The 18,177-nt window shown below is 40.3% G+C and overlaps 1 protein-coding gene across 1 annotated transcript in view; it reads right to left on the bottom strand.

Moving 5' to 3' along the window:
* Positions 1 to 17,851, bottom strand: part of CCDC81 (coiled-coil domain containing 81) — a 42,129-nt gene extending 24,278 nt beyond the window's left edge. Inside the window, exons 1-4 of the mRNA XM_059400814.1 lie at positions 17,552 to 17,851; positions 8,991 to 9,052; positions 6,978 to 7,134; positions 3,043 to 3,299 (exon numbers count right to left, since the gene is read on the bottom strand). Of these exons, the coding sequence (XP_059256797.1) occupies positions 3,043 to 3,299; positions 6,978 to 7,134; positions 8,991 to 9,052; positions 17,552 to 17,630 (555 nt within the window). The 5' untranslated portion in view covers positions 17,631 to 17,851. The remainder of the gene's footprint in view (positions 1 to 3,042; positions 3,300 to 6,977; positions 7,135 to 8,990; positions 9,053 to 17,551) is intronic.
* Between the last annotated feature and the right edge of the window lie 326 nt (positions 17,852 to 18,177).

Raw genomic sequence — 18,177 nt, 5'->3', positions numbered from 1 at the left:
AAAAAAAAAAAAAAAAAAAGCAGATTCTTAAATACAGAGAATAAACTGGTGGTTTCCAGAGGGGAGGTGGATGGGGGGGTGGTGAGATAAAGAAGATTAAGAGTATAGTTGTTGTGATGAGCACCAAGTGGTGTTTAGAATTGCTGAAACCTCAGGAAAAAAAATAATATAAAATAAAAAAGAAATCGTCTGTGCATTGTTTTCTATCTTAGCTATGGAAAGTATGCATAAAATTCTTCTTTGCTGGAGCACTGAGAGAGAAAGAACACTGAAAGCAGCATGAGCTAGAAAAGGTGAGAAACACAACCCAATCACATTAATAAGTCAACAAGGATTGCTGTCCTGGAGGAACCTGTGGAGCAAAGCACTGACCTTGGAAATGCAAGCACACTGTTGGGTCGCTTCCCTGAGATCTCTCTGCTAGACAACACGGAGTCCACAGTGCCAGGCCTCTGAAGGACAGAGACAGAAAAGGCTTACACCAGGACACAAACACATCTAAGCTACCGGCCGTCTCACAGGCAAGGCTACCCTGGTACTCTCTATTGTTACTTTTTTGAGTGCTTAAAGTCTAGAGCTTAGAAAGTCAATGAGGAATTATTTCACTTACCACCCAGGTAGTCCTATACCAACGTCACTGATGCTGCCTTTTCTCAAACCATCGCCTCTTTGGAAATTGCCTTCGGAGTTTATGGCTTCCTTTACACATCATTGAGAGGAGAGCCAACTTAATAAAAAAAAAACTATCAGGAAAATGAACAAGCAAGCTAATTTCATGCTTGACCCAAAGAACTCTAAAGTTGGGTGGTTAAGAAAAGAGCTTGAAGTTGGTGGGTTCATATTCACATCTCCATATTGTTAAAGTTATGTAGCCTTAGACCCTGGGCATATGGGGCTAACAATGGGCTCTAATTCATGGGATTTGGGGGTACTGTATGTAAGTGGCTGGCACAGGATCAGCAGTCAACAAATAGCAGCTATTATCATTATTACTACATTAGGCAGTAATCACACTACATATTATACTAGTATAGAATAATATACAAAATTATTTTGGGATTAATGACACAGTTTACAAAAGGCTTGAAAGGAATTTCCAAAAAGAGGTTTTAAATATGTTTCCACCAAAAGCAGCATCATTGAAATAAACCCACAGCTTCCTAAGAGAACCACTCTGCAGAACAGCACTCAGGTTTAAGTTCTGGGACATTTGGGGGGGAAACAATCACTCTCACCACTTTACAGCAAGTTCCCAAAATGTGTTTTATAGATGTTAACAAGTATTGGATTAACCTAAAGTTCCATGATTCATGATTCAGGCAGTTAAAGTGGCTTCTCTGTAGCCAGACTTCTCAGACCCTTGAACAGGCCTGTGTGCTTTGTGCTTCTGTGTGTGAGGTTGATATATGTAGCAGTCCTCCATTGGCTTTGGCCTCCAGGTCCTCTTTTCATAGGATCTCTCTCAGGACTACTTTCTGGAAAATGCTCCTTAAAAGTTATGACTTAGAGTACAGCAGGCCAATTAAAATGCTGTCCTTTCTTAGAAATGCATTATTAAAGCTAAAGAGTTCCCTAGTATCCCTGAAGATTAGAGATGGGTGAGTGCTTTGGCCTTGTTTCTGGTGGGTTTTCATGGAAAAAGAGGGTTATACCTTTGTGTGTTTCCACTTTACACACACAGGGTCGGTACCTCTCTTTAAGATCCTGCATGAAACCAGATTGTGGAGAAAACACCAACAGCCTCACTTTGCACAACTCTTAAAGTCCCTATAACAGAGCTCCATGAGAGAATAAAATAAAGGGTAGAATTTGACCATATTTATAGAATTTAATTTTGTAGCCTTTTGACTTAAAAATCAGGCTTTTATTCTGTGGGACACAGGATTATCTAATATTCTATGATAATCTAATTCACTTATACCAGCTTTGTTGGTTCCCAGAGGTGAACCTAGGGCACGTTAAGCATCCATTTAGTCCCACTGATTGACTAGTTCACTAGCTCCTTAAATTCTGCTACGTCCAACTTAGCATGAAGATCATACCAGTTACAGAACAGTTAACAACGATGGAGTCAGTCAGAAATTTGTTCCACAATATGGCAAATTAAAAGCTAAAGAGAGGGGCACCTAGGTGACTCAGTGGATTAAGCCTCTGCCTCCATCTCAGGTCACGATCCTGGGGTCCTGGGATCGAGCCCCATGTCGGGTTCTCTGCTCAGCGGGGAGCCTGCTTCCCCCCTCTCTCTCTGCCTGCCTCTCTGCCTACTTGTGATCTCTCTGTGTCAAACAAATAAAATCTTTTTTTAAAAAGTTAAAGAAAGATACATTTCCATGACTCAATTCACTGTAGGTTTTCATTAAAATGCTATAACCAGCAGAAAGAAAAAAAAAATAGAATGATTATAAAATCTGGTTCTACCACTTAATAGCATCCTGACTTCAGTCTCCCCACATAACCTGACCTCCATTTTTCTCATTTATAAAATCAGGATGATAATAATGCAGTTTGATAAAGTTTTGAACCACAAGTGAAATAATACATGTGGAAGAATTGTTAAACTATAAGGTACTATAAAATATTTAGAATTATGAATGTTTCTATTACTATTTATATTTTTTAATTGGCATTGACTCAAAACTTATTTTAAAGTTTCTTTGTCCTTCTAAACTTTGTCAAAGAATTAGTCATCTATAAACAAAGACTTCTTCTTACTTGGGGTAAGTGCCATTTAAAATATGCCAACCTGAATTTTTCCTTTTTTTTTCCTTAAAGATTTATTTATTTATTTATGAGAGAGAGTGTGTACATGCAAGCCGGAGGAAGAGCAGAGAGAGAGGGAGAGAGAGAATCTCAAAGACTCCGCAATGTGGGACTCAGTCTCATGACCCTGAGATTATGACCTAAGCTGAAATCAAGGGTTGGTAACTTAACTGACTGAGCCACCCAGGCACAATTCCACCTGAATTTTTCTTAATAATGACACACACTTATTTCAAAGCTATGATTGGGAGAGGGGTTTGGAGAAGGAAAACATTAATTTACATTTGCTAGGGCTTTTGCCAAAGTCCCACTTCCATCCACAGAACAAAGGAAGTCCTTATAAAATCTCATCTTCACTTTGTTGCCTTTAATCACAAGGACCCCGATTCCTTTGAAAGTAAATTCCACATTTCGTTTGATGGAAATGGATCGTGATAGAAAAAGCAATGTCTCCTTCACGCATCCTTCCACTGTATCCCTGCTAAATGGACCCTCCAGGGATATCATGACAAAATTAAGTGGAACAACTGGAATATCACCTAGAGGAGTAAAGACAGGGTAGGGGGGAAAAGTAGAAATTACAACAAGAATATATCATATACACTCACAAATAATTCTCAGTACTCAAAAATAGACTTGTCCATGTGAACCCCTTAGTTGTACCTTATCAATAGTCAGTAATAGGCACAAATTTCCCTAAATGTATATTTTTTTTTTCTCAGAATAAGAACAATTAGCTTTCTAAGCAGTACTGCAGCCAAGCTTTTGATTTTATCTTGGAGACACAGTAATAACTAACTTCATCGCTTCATCAGAGGTTTTTCTGAAGTTGTCAGCCTTCTTCTCTCAGGACATACTCCAGCAATATTTGTCTATCTCCTCCAGTTATCACACCATTTTGAAATGTTTATAAATATCTATAAATGCCAAGTGTTTTGAAAAGATAGTCATCTTCAATAGAAGTTACCTTCAAATGAAAGTTTGTCTTATCAGAGGGCATCAGACTGGATAACTTGCTTTTCCTCCCTAATAAGTTCATAAATGATACTGCAGAGGAATATGGTTATAGCTAGCATAAAAATAAGCAATTGTTCTGTTCCACTAGAACAACAGTCAGAAAACGGGGTAAATAACAAAGATGATCAAGATGATAAATCCAAAAAGAGGCAAGAAACAAGATCCAGTAACAGAGGAACAGGATAGGAGTAAGATAAGAACATTCTAAACATTCATTCAGCAAGCATTACTTTACAGCTTTTCTGTCTGATAGTGCTGGCTGATGAGGATTAATATAACTACGAGACATATATCAGCCCACGGTCTTCTGCACAACTTAATGGTGCTTCTATACGACCACCCTCTATTTTACTTTTTATTTTTTGTAAATGTCTTAAAAGAAAAGGCTCTGATGCCTGCCTCTAGATTGTCCCCTCCCATTCATCCAATGCTTCTCTTCAGTCTATCTTCCAGTCCACTTATCTCAGTAAGGACAGTATCAACTCAGGATGGACAAGCTGATGGAGAGATTGTAAATCTCACTCTCATGACTGCTCTGTAACTTCTGTTGGCCATGCCCTCTCTTTGCTCTTGTATCCATGGCACCATTCTTGGTTCTCCAATTTCCTCTTCCTTGGTCTCCATTGCTGTTTCCTTCTTCTTCTACTTCTAGTAAGATGGTGTTTTCTTGGTGTGTGTGTGTGTGTGTGTGTGTGTGTGTGTCTTAAACAAGACTTTGTCCTTGTCTGTCTCTTCCCCTTATTTCAAACCTCTCCTGGGTAAATTAATCCAAATCTTGACCTCTAGATTCCATCCCTCTCCCAAGCTCTGGAATTCTCTCTATCTAAGTATCCCTACAGGAATTTCAAATTGAACATCTCCAAAAGTGAACTCATTACTTCTCCTGCCATCCCAACCCGCCTGCCCCTTCATTCCCTGTGACACTAATGACAAGAACATATATGTATTTTCCAAGAAATCTGAGTCATGCTAAATACCTCCCTGCTTCTCGCTACCCACCACTCTCAACTGGCAGCCAAATCCCATCAGTTCTCCATACAAAATATGTCATGAACTGACTCCTTCATCTTCCTCCCGATTGCCAATGCCTTCATTCAGGTTTCTATCATATTTCACCAAACTACGGTAATTAAAGATTTGATTGATTGATTGATTGATTGATCTATTTATTTGAGAGAGAAACAGAGACAAAGCACGAGCAGTGGGGAAGGGGAGAGGGAGAGGGAGAAGCAGACTCCCTGCTGAGCAGGGAGCCCCATGTGGGGCTCAATCCCAGAACCCTGAGATCATGACCCAAGCAGAAGGCAGACACTTAACCAACTGAGCCACCCAGGTGCCCCCAAAACTACTGTAATTAAAAGAACTGTTTTCCTAAACTAAAAAGTGGATTAGTACATTCAAGTCTCGCTCAAAAATTTTCAATGACTCCTCATTGTCTATAGGATGAATTCTGAAGTCCTTATCACTTATCACCTTATCACCTTATCATGCCAAAGGCCCCTCACAATTTGACCACTACCAACCATTTTTGTCTTACCTCCCTCCACTTGCCTCCACAATCATATGCCCTGGCCACACAGAAGTACCCATTACTCCTTTCATAGGCTTTACTCCTTCTCTTATTCTTGAGTCATTCACACTGTTTCCAAAATATTTTCCATAGCTTCTCTGCCAGCAAAGTCCTATCATCCTTTAAGACGTCCCATACATGTCATCTTCCTAACTCTCCCCAAGCAAAATTGGGCATGCTCACCTCTCAGCTCCCCTAACACTTGATCCAGTTCTCACCAATGCTGCTTTCACAGCATTTAATCATGTTGCAACATCTGCTTTCATATTTATTTCCCATGCTAAATTCTGAGATCTTCAAAGGAAGAATTATGTCTTGACAATCTTTAAGACTCACTGTATAATGTTTAGTTACGTAGTTAATTAATGATGAAGAATCATAACCCCAAAGGTAAACTCTAGACAGAACTGTTTTTGTGAATTAATTCAAGCATATATATTTAATTCTGAAATTTCTTCAAACTTGTAAAAAAATAATTCTGTAATCTTGTTTAAAAAAAAACTACAAATCCAAACTACTTTTTTGCAGGATACTATGATGGTAAACTAATTCTAAGGAGCAAATGTTTTTGTCAAAATAAAAAAAAAAGATTGGCTATCTTTTCACTTTGCTAGGTTTTTGATGAATTAGGATATTATATGTCCATAAAACTCTAGGTAAAAATATCTGAACAGTCCATCAAATCTACCATATAGATTATATGCATAACTAAGTATAATTTGTTGCTATTTGTTTTTCCAATCTTTCCTTTTTGGTGGGAAGTTTGTCTGAAAATTAACTTTCAGGGAAGTTCACAAAAGGCAAGTTTTAGCCTTTTTACCTGCTGACTTCGAGGGTAGACTGTTTCTCTTTGTCCATCTATCAGTCTGATGCAGGAGCCAATAGTAAGGAAGATCAAAAGGAACACAGCCCAGAAATCAGGAAGGAAGCCCCCAAAGGCCCCTAAGGAGCCAGAGCAGGCATCACTAAGTCCACACACCAAAGCTGGAGCGTAAGCAAGCATCCTGTGTCAGGTGGCATGCCTGTTTTGCCTACCACTGTATTCCAAGGTCCTAGAACAAGGCCTGACACATAGTTGGCCCTCAGTAAATATCTGTGGTAAGAGGGAAGAAAGGAAGGCGGGGGAAGGAGGGAGGGAGGAAGGAAGGAAGATTTTAGGGTGTGAGAGGTATACAAGGTGTTCATCTATGGAATTATTAACCTCACTTGTAAATTTTAATAATTTAGATTATGTATGATAGAAACAGTTAGAGGTCTTTTTTCATAGCTAACATGGACGATAATTCTAACCAGAGACCCTAATTAACTTTTTCAATAGCCATTTTTAACTTCTTAGAGCCTAAAAAAGTGAATAAAGTCTGCACAACTCTGTAATGTGGCATTTATATAAACTTGCTTTGACGTCACTTCAAGTCTTCCCAGGCCTACCTCTTAAGCTACTGAGGTTTGAAATGGCCTGCAGGAAGACTATTATTTCCTGTGTTGTCCCCCACCCCCAAAGGTTCCACATGAAAACTGAGCTCCTCAAATCAGAAATCCGTAAGGTAGCAAGTAGACACACTTTGCCCTTTCATTTTCATCCCCAGGCCAGTTACTTTCTGAGAATGTCTTAAATGTTGAAGAAGTTTACCAGGAATATATATTTTGTTTTGCTTGAGTCCATGAATCTGCACTAACTTCTCGGCCATGATAAACATGGGTCTCTGAATCAGAATAAACTTGTTGTTTCCCACCTCCAGTTTTTGTCTCATGAAAGTGAAAGTTCCAAGTCCTGGAATCTGAACTCCCTGCAAGAAAAAAGGAAGGGGGAAAAAAAACAGAGCAACAATCAGAAAAATAACCCTTAGTACCATTATCCCAAAAAACATGGAAAGAATTAACCATTAAATAGTCAATGATCTCTACAATCTCCTACAACTATAGCACGTTATGACTTTAAGTTTTCATATAAATATAAATGTAATACATTGATATCCAATCCTTCCAACATCAGACCTCCCATCTCCATCATCATTCAAAGGCTGTGAGGACTAAGAAAACTTGTATGGATGCCATTGCTAATTTTAATTTATATTTAAGAGTCCTCTTGTCCAGGGTACCTAGATGGCTCAGTTAAGAGTCTGCCTTTGGCCCAGGTCATGACCCCAGGGTCCTCCAATGGAGCCCCCCGTGGGGCTCCCCGCTCATCAAGGAGTCTTCTTCTCCCTCTCCATCTGCCTCTCCATCCCCCTCACACACCTCCACTCACACCCACTCTCTCTCTCTCTCTCTCTGATAGGAGGAATTTGAGAGGCAGAGCCAGGGGGCTTGAGGGTAGGGAAGGAAAAAATGAAACAAGATGGGATTGAGAGGGAGACAAACCATAAGAGACTCTTAATCTCACAAAACAAACTGAGGGTTGCTGGGGGACAGGGTAGGGAGACGGTGGTTGGGTTATGGATATTGGGGAGGGTATGTGCTATGGTGAGTGCTGTGAAATGTGTAAGCCTGACGATTCACAGACCTGTACCCCCTGGGTCAAGTAATACATTATATATTATTTAAAATAATTAATAAAAAAAATTAAAGATTCCTCTTGTCCTAAATTGTGTGAAATTCCAAATTTTAATCATTTGCCATTAGAAAGAGGTAATTTAAGAGGCCATAAGAATCTCTGCTTTCCCATTCTATCTTTTAGGTTTTGTCTCTCATTTAAAATCAGACAATCCAGCATCCTAGGCATATCCTGCAGTGGAATGATGTTGGCTGCTAGGTAGAAGCAAATGCTTTTCGCTCTCAAACTGGGTCTCTATCTCCCTGAAAATATCATACCTCAAGGGTTGCAAATGCCTACATACACCATGAAAGAATGCAGGGGAGTGAAGGTAGCCAACCAGAAACTGCAGTGACTAGAAAGTACAAATCCCATCCAAAGGCTAGAGCCCATTGTTGGCTCCAGTGAAATGTCAGCATGCAGGCATGGAAAAACTGGTATTGTTAAATCTGCTGATTTTTCAAGAAAAGAGAGAACAGATGCAAAACTTTATATAAACTCTCCAAATTTTAGGTGGTGATGACTAATTCAAATTATCAGAACAAACAAAAGTTTGAAGGATGAATTCGGCCCAAGGGCTGCCGTATTGAGACCTCTGGGTAGCATATAAATGTTCCACAACTTCCCAACACCCCTCCAAACTTCTCAAAGTTCTGACCAGTTCTACAGCATCCAAACTCAAGGCAGGCCAAGATTTCTCATTTTGGGCAAGTTGAGTTCAGTCCCTCACTGTCTCCTTGTATTTTAATGAAAAGCCATTCCCTGCAAGGAAGCAAGACAGGAAGCAATATATCCTTCTATAGATACGCCAGGAACTATCTGATCACAGATAAATAGAATTTATCTAGTTCCTCTACACATAGCCAGGTTAGTCAGTGCTTGGTATCACTAGAAGAGTAGAACTCTTAAAAACTCATTATGTAAGAATAAAATCCGTGTTTGTTAAATCTACTATCCATAAGTCAAAGTGGGAGCATCATAAAATCACAAGACTGAAAGTTAAATTAGGATGGCTGTAAAGTCTGCTATCTTGCTCACAGCAAAATTATACAAGACTAAGAAGGAAAGATCCTTTGGACTCTTGCATTAAACTTAAAGTATAAATCCTACCTTGTGCAGGGATAGCTGCCGTTCCACAAATTCTGACACATTTGCCCATATAGCAGAGACTTCTGAAATTCAAAGGAAATAAAAAATAATTTATTTAAGCATTCATGTGATAGTATCTGGTGCTAGTATAAAAAAGTAAATATGAAATGCAGAATCAAATAATAGTAATTCCCAATTAATTTAGAATTGGAAGAAAGTAAGGTCATTCCTCAAAGTTAATTTTCCTAATAGCTAAAGCTCCCCCTTTTAAGTTCCAAAAATGTGCTTAATAATAATAATAATACAATAAACTTTTGAGTAAAATCTTTCTAGGATAAAGGGAACTCTATCACACACCTTTTAATTCTATAAAGGAAATTCTATAAATTCTGTAAAAGTGTGACAGAGTTCCTTTTATCCTATAAATAGAGCTAGCCAAGTATAATCTAGACTTGTTTTAAGTTTTTATTTAGGGGCGCCTGGGTGGCCCAGTGGGTTAAGCCTCTCCCTTTGGCTCAGGTCATGATCTCAGGGTCCTGCGATCGAGCCCTGCATCCGGCTCTCTGCTCGGCGGGGATCCTGCTTCCCCCCTCTGTCTGCCTACTGGTGACCTTTCTCTCTCGCTCTCTCTCTGTCAAATAAATAAATAAATAAAAATCTTTTTAAAAATAATAAAGTTTTTATTTAAATTCCAGTTAGTTAACATATAGCGTAATGTTAGTTTCTGGTGTACAATTTAGTGATTCAACATTTCCCTACAACACCCGGTGCTCATCACAAGTTCACCCCCTTGTCCCCATCACCTATTTCACCCTCTCCTTGTTTTGATGACATTCAAAAAGCATTTATGGAGTGTCTACTCTGTGCCATCTGATAAACCTTCATTCGTATGCCATCCTATAACACAGGAATAAAGCCAAGCACCACTGAGGCATGAGAGGCTGTTGTCTATATATTAAGTGTCCCTATACTTCTGTTTTGCTTAATTCTTTTGGGAGGTGGGGAGTACTCCCAAATGGGGTGTGTGTGTGTGTGTGTGTGCACATGTGATCTTTCTGCACAACCCTGCCCAGACAATAAACTCCATGACAGCAGGGACTTAAGTTCTTTGGTGCACTGAGTCTTGGTGTACCATCAACAGTGAGTAGCATGCAGTAGCCTTCTATATTTTTTAAATGTCTTGTGCCCAGGGGTGCCTGGGTGGCTCAGTGGGTTAATCCTCTGCCTTCAGCTCAGGTCATGGTCTCAGGGTCCTGGGATGGAGCCCCACACCGGGCTCTCTGCTCAGCAGGGAGCCTGCTTCCCCCTTTCTCTCTGCCTGCCTCTCTGCCTACTTGTGATCTCTCTCTCTGTCAAATAAATAAAATAAAATCTTTAAATGTCTTATGCCCATAAAACATCATCACTAAACCTATAAAAATACACATTCTTTTTAATTGAGATTCAATTGACACATATTATACTAGTTTCAAGTGTACAACATTATTTGATATTTGTCTATATTGCAAAATCATCACCATGTTTTTGCTTAATTTTTGACTTGCTTTTCATTCTCATTTGTCACTCTTAAGATGACAAGCTGTCACCGTTCTGCTGCGAGGGCTCTGCAGACCTCCTGCCTAATCCTAATTTACTGCTTCAAATGTACCTAATTTACTGTACCTAACTTACTGTAACAAATATACTAATATTATCTCTAAAACAATAATTTTTAACAACTGAACTTAGGGGAGGGACCCAAAGTCTTGAATCAGTGTGTAGACTTCTCCCTATCTGCTCTGAATGATCAGAGAGAGGTCTTCTATGTTTTTCTTGTTCTGAGATATGTTCCCCCCCCCAAAAAATGTGGCAGAAAAATAAGTAGTTGCCAATAACAAGTGTTAAATATGGGATATGAGGATATGCTCTAGGTATAACCAATATTTAGAAATACAGAGACTTGGCGGCAGCCACGGTACAGGATGGACTCCGCTGGCTTGTGTACCTCATTCTGCTTCCTCTGCAAACAAGTCTGACAGCCCCGACAGGACTTAGAGAGAGAAATTCAGTAAGTTGAAATTGAAGAAGGCAGAAACACAGAAGAAAAATCCACTGCCTTCAAGAGAAACGACTGAACAGGAGAAGCAAGCAGGGAATCTTAATGAGGCGTGTGCAGCTGAACGTGCATGGCACGTTCCACAAGCATTGCTTTCTTACTTCTTTTCAGCTGTTTAACTTTGTCAGAGGCAAACACATTGGATCCAGTTTAAGTGGCTGTGCTGCCCCTTTTCACATTAAAGAATCAAGAACTACTGACAGTGAAAGCTGCGCTTGCCTCTCCCATCTGCCTGTCTGGCTGGCAGGCAAGGAAAAGAACTTGGATGTTGGTGAAGGAAGAAGCTGGGTGGGAAGACCGTGAAATCTAGAGTAAAAAATGCAGCTGGTTCAAGGTGTCCTGCAGTCTGTAAAATGCAGTTTAATCAGAGTGCCATTTTTTTTGTTCAACAATTTTAATCATGGGAATTCACAATTTTTAAATATGCAAATTTAAAAAATTTTTAAACCTGGAAAAGAAAAAGAAATACAGAAAATTAAGTCTGTGTTGACATCTCCATTCCAAATCCAATGATGTGTATTGAAGATACTTTCCAGGGGAACCCGAGTGACTCAGTTGGTTGAGCATCTGACTCTCAATTTCAGCTCCAGTCAAGATCTCATGGTTGTGGGATCCAGCCCCTTGTTGGGTTCTGCGCTCAGATTCTCTCTCCTTCTGCCCCTCCCCCAGCGTGTGCATGTGTGCTCTCTCAATAAATAAAATCTTTAAAAAAAAAAAAGATACTTTTCATTGAGGAACTCTTTGCAAATCAAGAGTGTTATATTTAGGGCGCCTGGGTGGCTCAGTGAGTTAAGCCGCTACCTTCGGCTCAGGTCATGATCTCAGGGTCCTGGGATCGAGTCCCGCATTGGGCTCTCTGCTCAGCAGGGAGCCCACTTCCTTCTCTCTCTGCCTGCCTCTCTGCCTACTTGTGATCTCTCTCTCTGTCAAATAAATAAATAAATAAAATCTTTAAAAAAAAAAAAAAGAGTGTTATATTTAATTCTCAAAATAAAAGATCAAGAACAGTAACATTTACCAGGTTGCCACTTTAGGATATGGACACAGTTGGTGATAAAAGACCAATTCTCTTTCCACTTTGGAAACTGCTTGATTTATTGCTATACCTTTTATTACTTTTTTTCCTTTTTAAAAATTTAAATTCAATTAATTAACATATAATGGATTATTTGTCTCAGGGGTACTGGTCTGTGATTCATCAGTCTTGTGTAATACTCAGTGCTCATTCCATCGCATGTCCTCAATGTCCATCCCCAGTTACCCTCTCCCTCCACCCACCCCCACTCCAGCAACCCTCAGTTCATTTCCTATGATTAAGAGTCTCTCATGGTTTATCTCCCTCTCTGGTTTCATCTTGTTTCATTTTTCCTCTCTTCCCCTACAATCCTCTGCTTCATTTCTTAAATTCCACATATCAGTGAGCTTATATGATAACTGGTTTTCTCTGATTGGACATATTTTGCTTAGCATAATATACAACTTTTATTTCTAATGGCTTAAACCACTAGCTAAAGCAGGGAAATTGCAATCTTGTAATTCCAATATATCAGGGTTATAAGTATTTTAATTAATATGCCAGAGGAGGAATAGGTTAGGCAATGAGTAGTAGTAGTGATTCTCATCAGCATCGGGGAACAAGCTGGGTGATGAAAATTCACTCACCCACCAAGAAAACTAGGGTTGCATGCTACAGCGAGCCAAGTGACAAGATCATAACCAAGTTTTCCCTCTACTCTGCTCCATCCTACTGTGTTCCTCTCTCTTGCCCACCATCATAGACAAAAGAATTCTACTTCTGGCAGCTAAGAACTAAGAAGGTCTTTCAACCAATCCCAATTGTATGCTGAATTAAAATTTTCATCATGACCAAAAAGGTCATTAATTTACTAACAAGACAGAATCTTCATAATACCCAGATTTACAGGGAGACCTTTCAGAGTTTTTAAAGTCAAAACTATTAAGTCTTTCACCTAGACTCATGATATGCAGCTCAAATTTCAGGAAAACAATCTATACCAAAAGGAAATGATTTAATTAGAGCCTGGAGAATCTTTATAGCTTGCAACCAAACTAATGAAAAGACTTGACTGAGCTTAACTGGAAATTTGAGGATCACCTTTCTTCATTTGGATGGTATATTCAAGTCATGTTGTTTTACTCTATACAATCTAATGGGCAAAGTTATGCAAGAGCAGAGTTTATTATTTGAAACTGAAATTTGCTATTTTTTTTAAATTTTATTTATTTATTTGACAGAGATCACAAGTAGGCAGAGAGAGAGGGGGGAAGCAGGCCCCCCGCTGAGCAGAGAGCCCAATGCAGGGCTCGATCCCAGGACCCTGAGATCATGACCTGAGCCAAAGGCAGAGGCTTTAACTCACTGAGCCACCCAGGCACCCCTGAAATTTGCTATTTCTTACTGAAAAAAAAGAGAAAGCTCTTAATTTTAATTCATTTAAATTTTAATTCAGTATACAATTGGGATTGGTTGAAAGACCTTCTTAGTTCTTAGCTGCCAGAAGTAGAATTCTTTTGTCTATGGTGGTGGTCAAGAGTGAGGAACACAGTAGGATGAAGCAGAGTAGAGGGAAAACTTGGTTATGATCTTGTCACTTGGCTCGCACATTATTCCCTTTAGGAAGCTTTGGGGTCCTGCCCTTCAGCTGGAATAGGTAGATTCGAATATCCTACAAACTATGATTTTTAACTTTGATTTTTCTGGCATCCCAAAATCAGAGAGGGCATCACTTAATCTCAAAACAAAAAGAACTGTAATCCAGTCTATGAAGCAAGTTAAAGAATATGCTATTTTTATATTTTAGAGAAAGCTGGGGTAATTATTTATTTTAATCAAATACTGAAATCCCATAAATCACTATTATAAAGAAATAATCCCTGGACGTACCTTCTATACTCAGTTCAACCATCATTTGACTTCAAATTCTAAACATTTTATGCATTCAAAACCCTATTTTTAAACAGTGCCAAGTAGCAGGAATTCTCTGTTTTATATATGATCATTATAAAAAAGAACTGTGTCCATTATGTAAATTATAGAATAATATATGCTAGAAATAGATATTAATACCAAATATAAAAGATAAGCTCCCTGACTTCATAAGACATCTTCTAAAATTAAAATATTGACACACAAAGCAAAATATTCAAGACTGATCTAAACAAAGAAACATATTCCCAGAGCAAAGTGCAGTGAAAAGATCAGTGTGTCACACTGAAGACCTACAGCCTTCCTGCCTCCGAAGATTGCTAGCTATGTAGTCTTCACAAGTTTGATTCAGTTCATATCCATACAACGATGACAGGACCTTCGAAGTACCATAACTACATAATACTAAACTTCAGTGAAACATATGGAAACAACAGGACTTAATATGAAAAAATTAATTTTTTTGTTTTCCTGAAATTGGAATTTTATCCTTATCTCCTTCACAATGGGTCATTTGTGAATGTTAATAAGTAGTTATTTGACTTCTATTTCTGTCCTTCAACCAAGAAAGTTCTTGCTGTGGGGCACCTGGGTGGCTCAGTGGGTTAAAGCCTCTGCCTTCAGCTCAGGTCATGGTCCCAAGGTCCTGGGATCGAGCCCCACGTCCGGCTTTCTGCTCGGCCGGGAGCCTGCTTCCCCCTCTCTCTCTGCCTGCCTCTCTGCCTACTTGTGATCTCTGTCTGTCAAATGAATAAAAAAAAAGAAAGAAAGAAAAAAAAAAAAAAGAAAGTTCTTGCTGAGGTCACCAATGGTCTCCTTGTCAACAGATTAAGTAGATATGTTCAATTTTCACCTCTCTGACCCCTCAGTCACATGTAACGCCGATGACCACTCTGTCCTCCTTTAAACACCTCTCCTGTTAGCTTTTGTGACAACTACCGTCTCCTGGGTTTTCTTCCTACCTATACAACCATATTCTCTCATTCTCCTTCGAAAGTTCACCTGCCTCAACTTAGCCATTAAATGCTGGAATTTTGGGGCACGTGGGTGGCTCAGTCGGTTAAGCATCTGCCTTCAGCTCAGGTCATCCCCCAGGGTCCTGGGATCAAGTCCCGCATGGGGGCCCCTGTTAAGCAAGAAGTCTGCTTCTCCCTCTCTCTCTGCCCCTCTCCTCCCCTCCCACACTGTTCATGCTGTCTGTCTCTCTCAAATGGATAAATAAAATCTTATAAATAAATAAATAATTAAAATGTTGAAATTTTCAAAGGTACAGCCCTCGACCTTCATTCTTCACTCCAGACTCCTCTTAAGCATTCACATCCATGCTCAGGGCTTTAATCACCACCAAAATGCTGAAGAGTCCCAAGTGTTTTTTTAGAAGCCTAGAAACTCTCCCCATCTTTAGGTTCTAGACTCATGTATCCCACTGCCTCTTTGGATATCTCACTGAGACACTTCGCATGCTCAAAACCAGCATCTTCTGGGTGCCTGGGTGGCTCAGTTGGTTGAATGACTGCCTTCAGCTTGGGTCATGATCCTGGAGTCCCAGGATCGGGTCCCGCATAGGGCTCCCTGCTCAGCGGGAAGTCGGCTTCTCCCTCTGACCCTCTACCCTCTCATGCTGTCTCTCTCCCTTTGATTCTCTCTCTCTCTCTCAAATAAATACATTTTTAAAAAACATAACAAACAAAAACCCAGCATCTTTCTTCCCTTAAATCTTGCCCTAAATCCAAGGTTTCAATTGCAATGACTGTCATCACCATCTATTCAATTATATAAGCCAAGAACTCGGAACTCATCCTCGAGACTTCCTTTCTCTCTCACCCTCCTACCCAGTCCACCACCACAATCTGTATATTTTGTCTCTAAATAGCCTTACAGTCTGTCTACTTCTCTCCACTTCTACTGCTACCAATTTAGACCAAGCTACCATTCATTCTCACTTAAGTTACTGTTCTAGATGTTCTTAATCCTCCAATTCATTCACTTGGAAACCAGAGCAATCTTTTTCAAAACACAAACTTGATTGTGGTGCTTGGGAGACTCAGCAGGTTAAAACCTCTGCCTTCGGCTCAGGTCTTGATCCCAGAGTCCTGGGATCGAGTCCCGCATCGGGCTCTCTGCTCAGCAGGGAGCCTCCTTCCTCCTCTCTCTCTGCCTGACTCTTTGCCTACTTGTGATCTCTGTCAAATAAATAAAATATTTAAAACAAAACAAAACAAAAAACCCCACAAACTTGATCGTGTCATTCAACCCCTCCTTTAGCTTCACGCAAAACACTTAGGGGCCTTTAATCAGACTTAAAATAAGGACCACTATCCTTAATATGATTTACATGCATTGCCTGACCCCTCCATTTCTCTCCAGCCTCCTTTAGAACACACTCACCTCCCACACTTACAGAGAAGCCATGTTGACTTCCCTTCAGTACCACAGTAACACCAGGCTCCCTCTTGCCAACATGCTCTTGTTATTCCCCCTGCCAGGCACACTACCGCCTCCCTCCACTCCCCACTCCCCTGATCCGTTTCCTCTATTTCACAGCAACTCCTTCTTCACATCTCAGCTCGAATCTTCTCTTCTTCAGCAAATCTTGACACATATCCCCATCCTCGCCTTGAGTAAAAGTTCCCAGTGTACCGTGCACCCGCACCCATAGCACTTACTAATTGTAAAGTAGTATTTATTTCTGTGATTATTTGGTTAACGTGTATCTCTTCCCACAATAGACAATAAATTCCAAGGCTTTTGCTCACCATCAGTTCTCTAGTACCTAACACATAATAGGCTCTCAAAATTACTCATATAAATAAATTCTATATAAATTTATAAATATGGCAAATATTTTTAATCCATAAAACCATTATATTTAATGCTTCTTTTAGAATTATTATAACAGGAAAAAATAGAAATGATGCAGGGGAAAGAAAAGAGGCATCTACTCCTATTTATTTTTGTCTTCTTAAGTCATTTGGTTAAAGCACAGACAACGTCCCTAAGTTACAATGACTTGATAGTAACAATAGTGTCCATTTCCGGAAAACCAAGGACTCCCATTGCTTCCAGACATCTCAGTGTCACTTTAGGGGGATTCTTCCAAGAAAGAATGTTTTTAATCAAGCCTAGTAAGCTTTCTGTAAGACGTTGCCAGGTCTTCTTCCAACCACCCTGTTCATTTTATGGTCCTCTCACTTAACCCCAAAACATCAAGGGCAACAAAAGTAGCCTTTTCTTTCATGAAGTCTGGGAAGGAGCCATTTGGGGTGGTTGTTTTCAGCTAACATTTATTGAGCACTTACTTTGTGCTAGTCCCCAAGTTAAGACATTATTTCTTTTAATCAAAATCCTCACCTGGCCTTTTTCCCTCATTAAGGCAGTCAATAAAGAAACCGTCTCTGGGCATCCAGTGTAAGCCTGCTGTGATTGCCAGCTGGTTGCCAAGACAACCTGGTCACTCCAGAGGATAAGGAAGGAGATTTTCTGCCTTTCCCTAAGCGGGTTAAGATCCAGCCCCCAGGGCCCTCACCCCACATCGCTTACCCTCTTGGCTCAGCGACAGCAGCGTAGGCAGCACCTGCCTGCCTAGGTCTTGCACGGAAGGGACAATGGTGTCCAGCATTGCAGGTCTGTCTCTAGTTGGCTTGGTGCTCAGTCCTCAATGGGTCTCTTCTTCTTTCTTTATATGGAGTTTGTACAAAATTGATTTTCCCACCCTCCAATCTCCTCTCCTCAGAGCTTTGGATGTGCCTTAAAAATAAAAATTACCAAATCTTGATTTTTTTTTTTTTTCTTTCTTAAACGCTGTTTCTCACTGTCCCTCCCTCCATGTGCTGACTTTCCCTGAGTGACTCCCACCACAGGAACCCAAGAGCTGTCCCGCACCAGTATGCAAATCCAAGCCCTCCCTCCGGGCCACCGAGAGGTACCATGAGAGGGTGAGCAGGAGCCTAGAGCCGGCAAGGAGGACGGAGGCCACAGGGAGGGCGAGGTGTGTTGCTAGGACGCGACAAAGGCTTGCTGCGTTGCTGGGGTGTCAAAGAATGGCCTCGGCCCCGCCTCCTATGATGGGTCCCTCCCAGTTGCCCTGGTGATTCCGGAGCTTCCAACAACGAGGTTGGGAAGTAACTTCACGTTTTTTCTTTCCCTTCTTACCCTGGACAGCGATG

Source organism: Mustela nigripes, chromosome 1 (genome assembly GCF_022355385.1).
Source record: "Mustela nigripes isolate SB6536 chromosome 1, MUSNIG.SB6536, whole genome shotgun sequence".
Lineage (NCBI taxonomy): Eukaryota > Metazoa > Chordata > Mammalia > Carnivora > Mustelidae > Mustela > Mustela nigripes.
The sequence above is the reverse complement of the archived record's forward strand: the minus strand, read 5'-3'. Positions and strand labels throughout refer to the sequence as shown.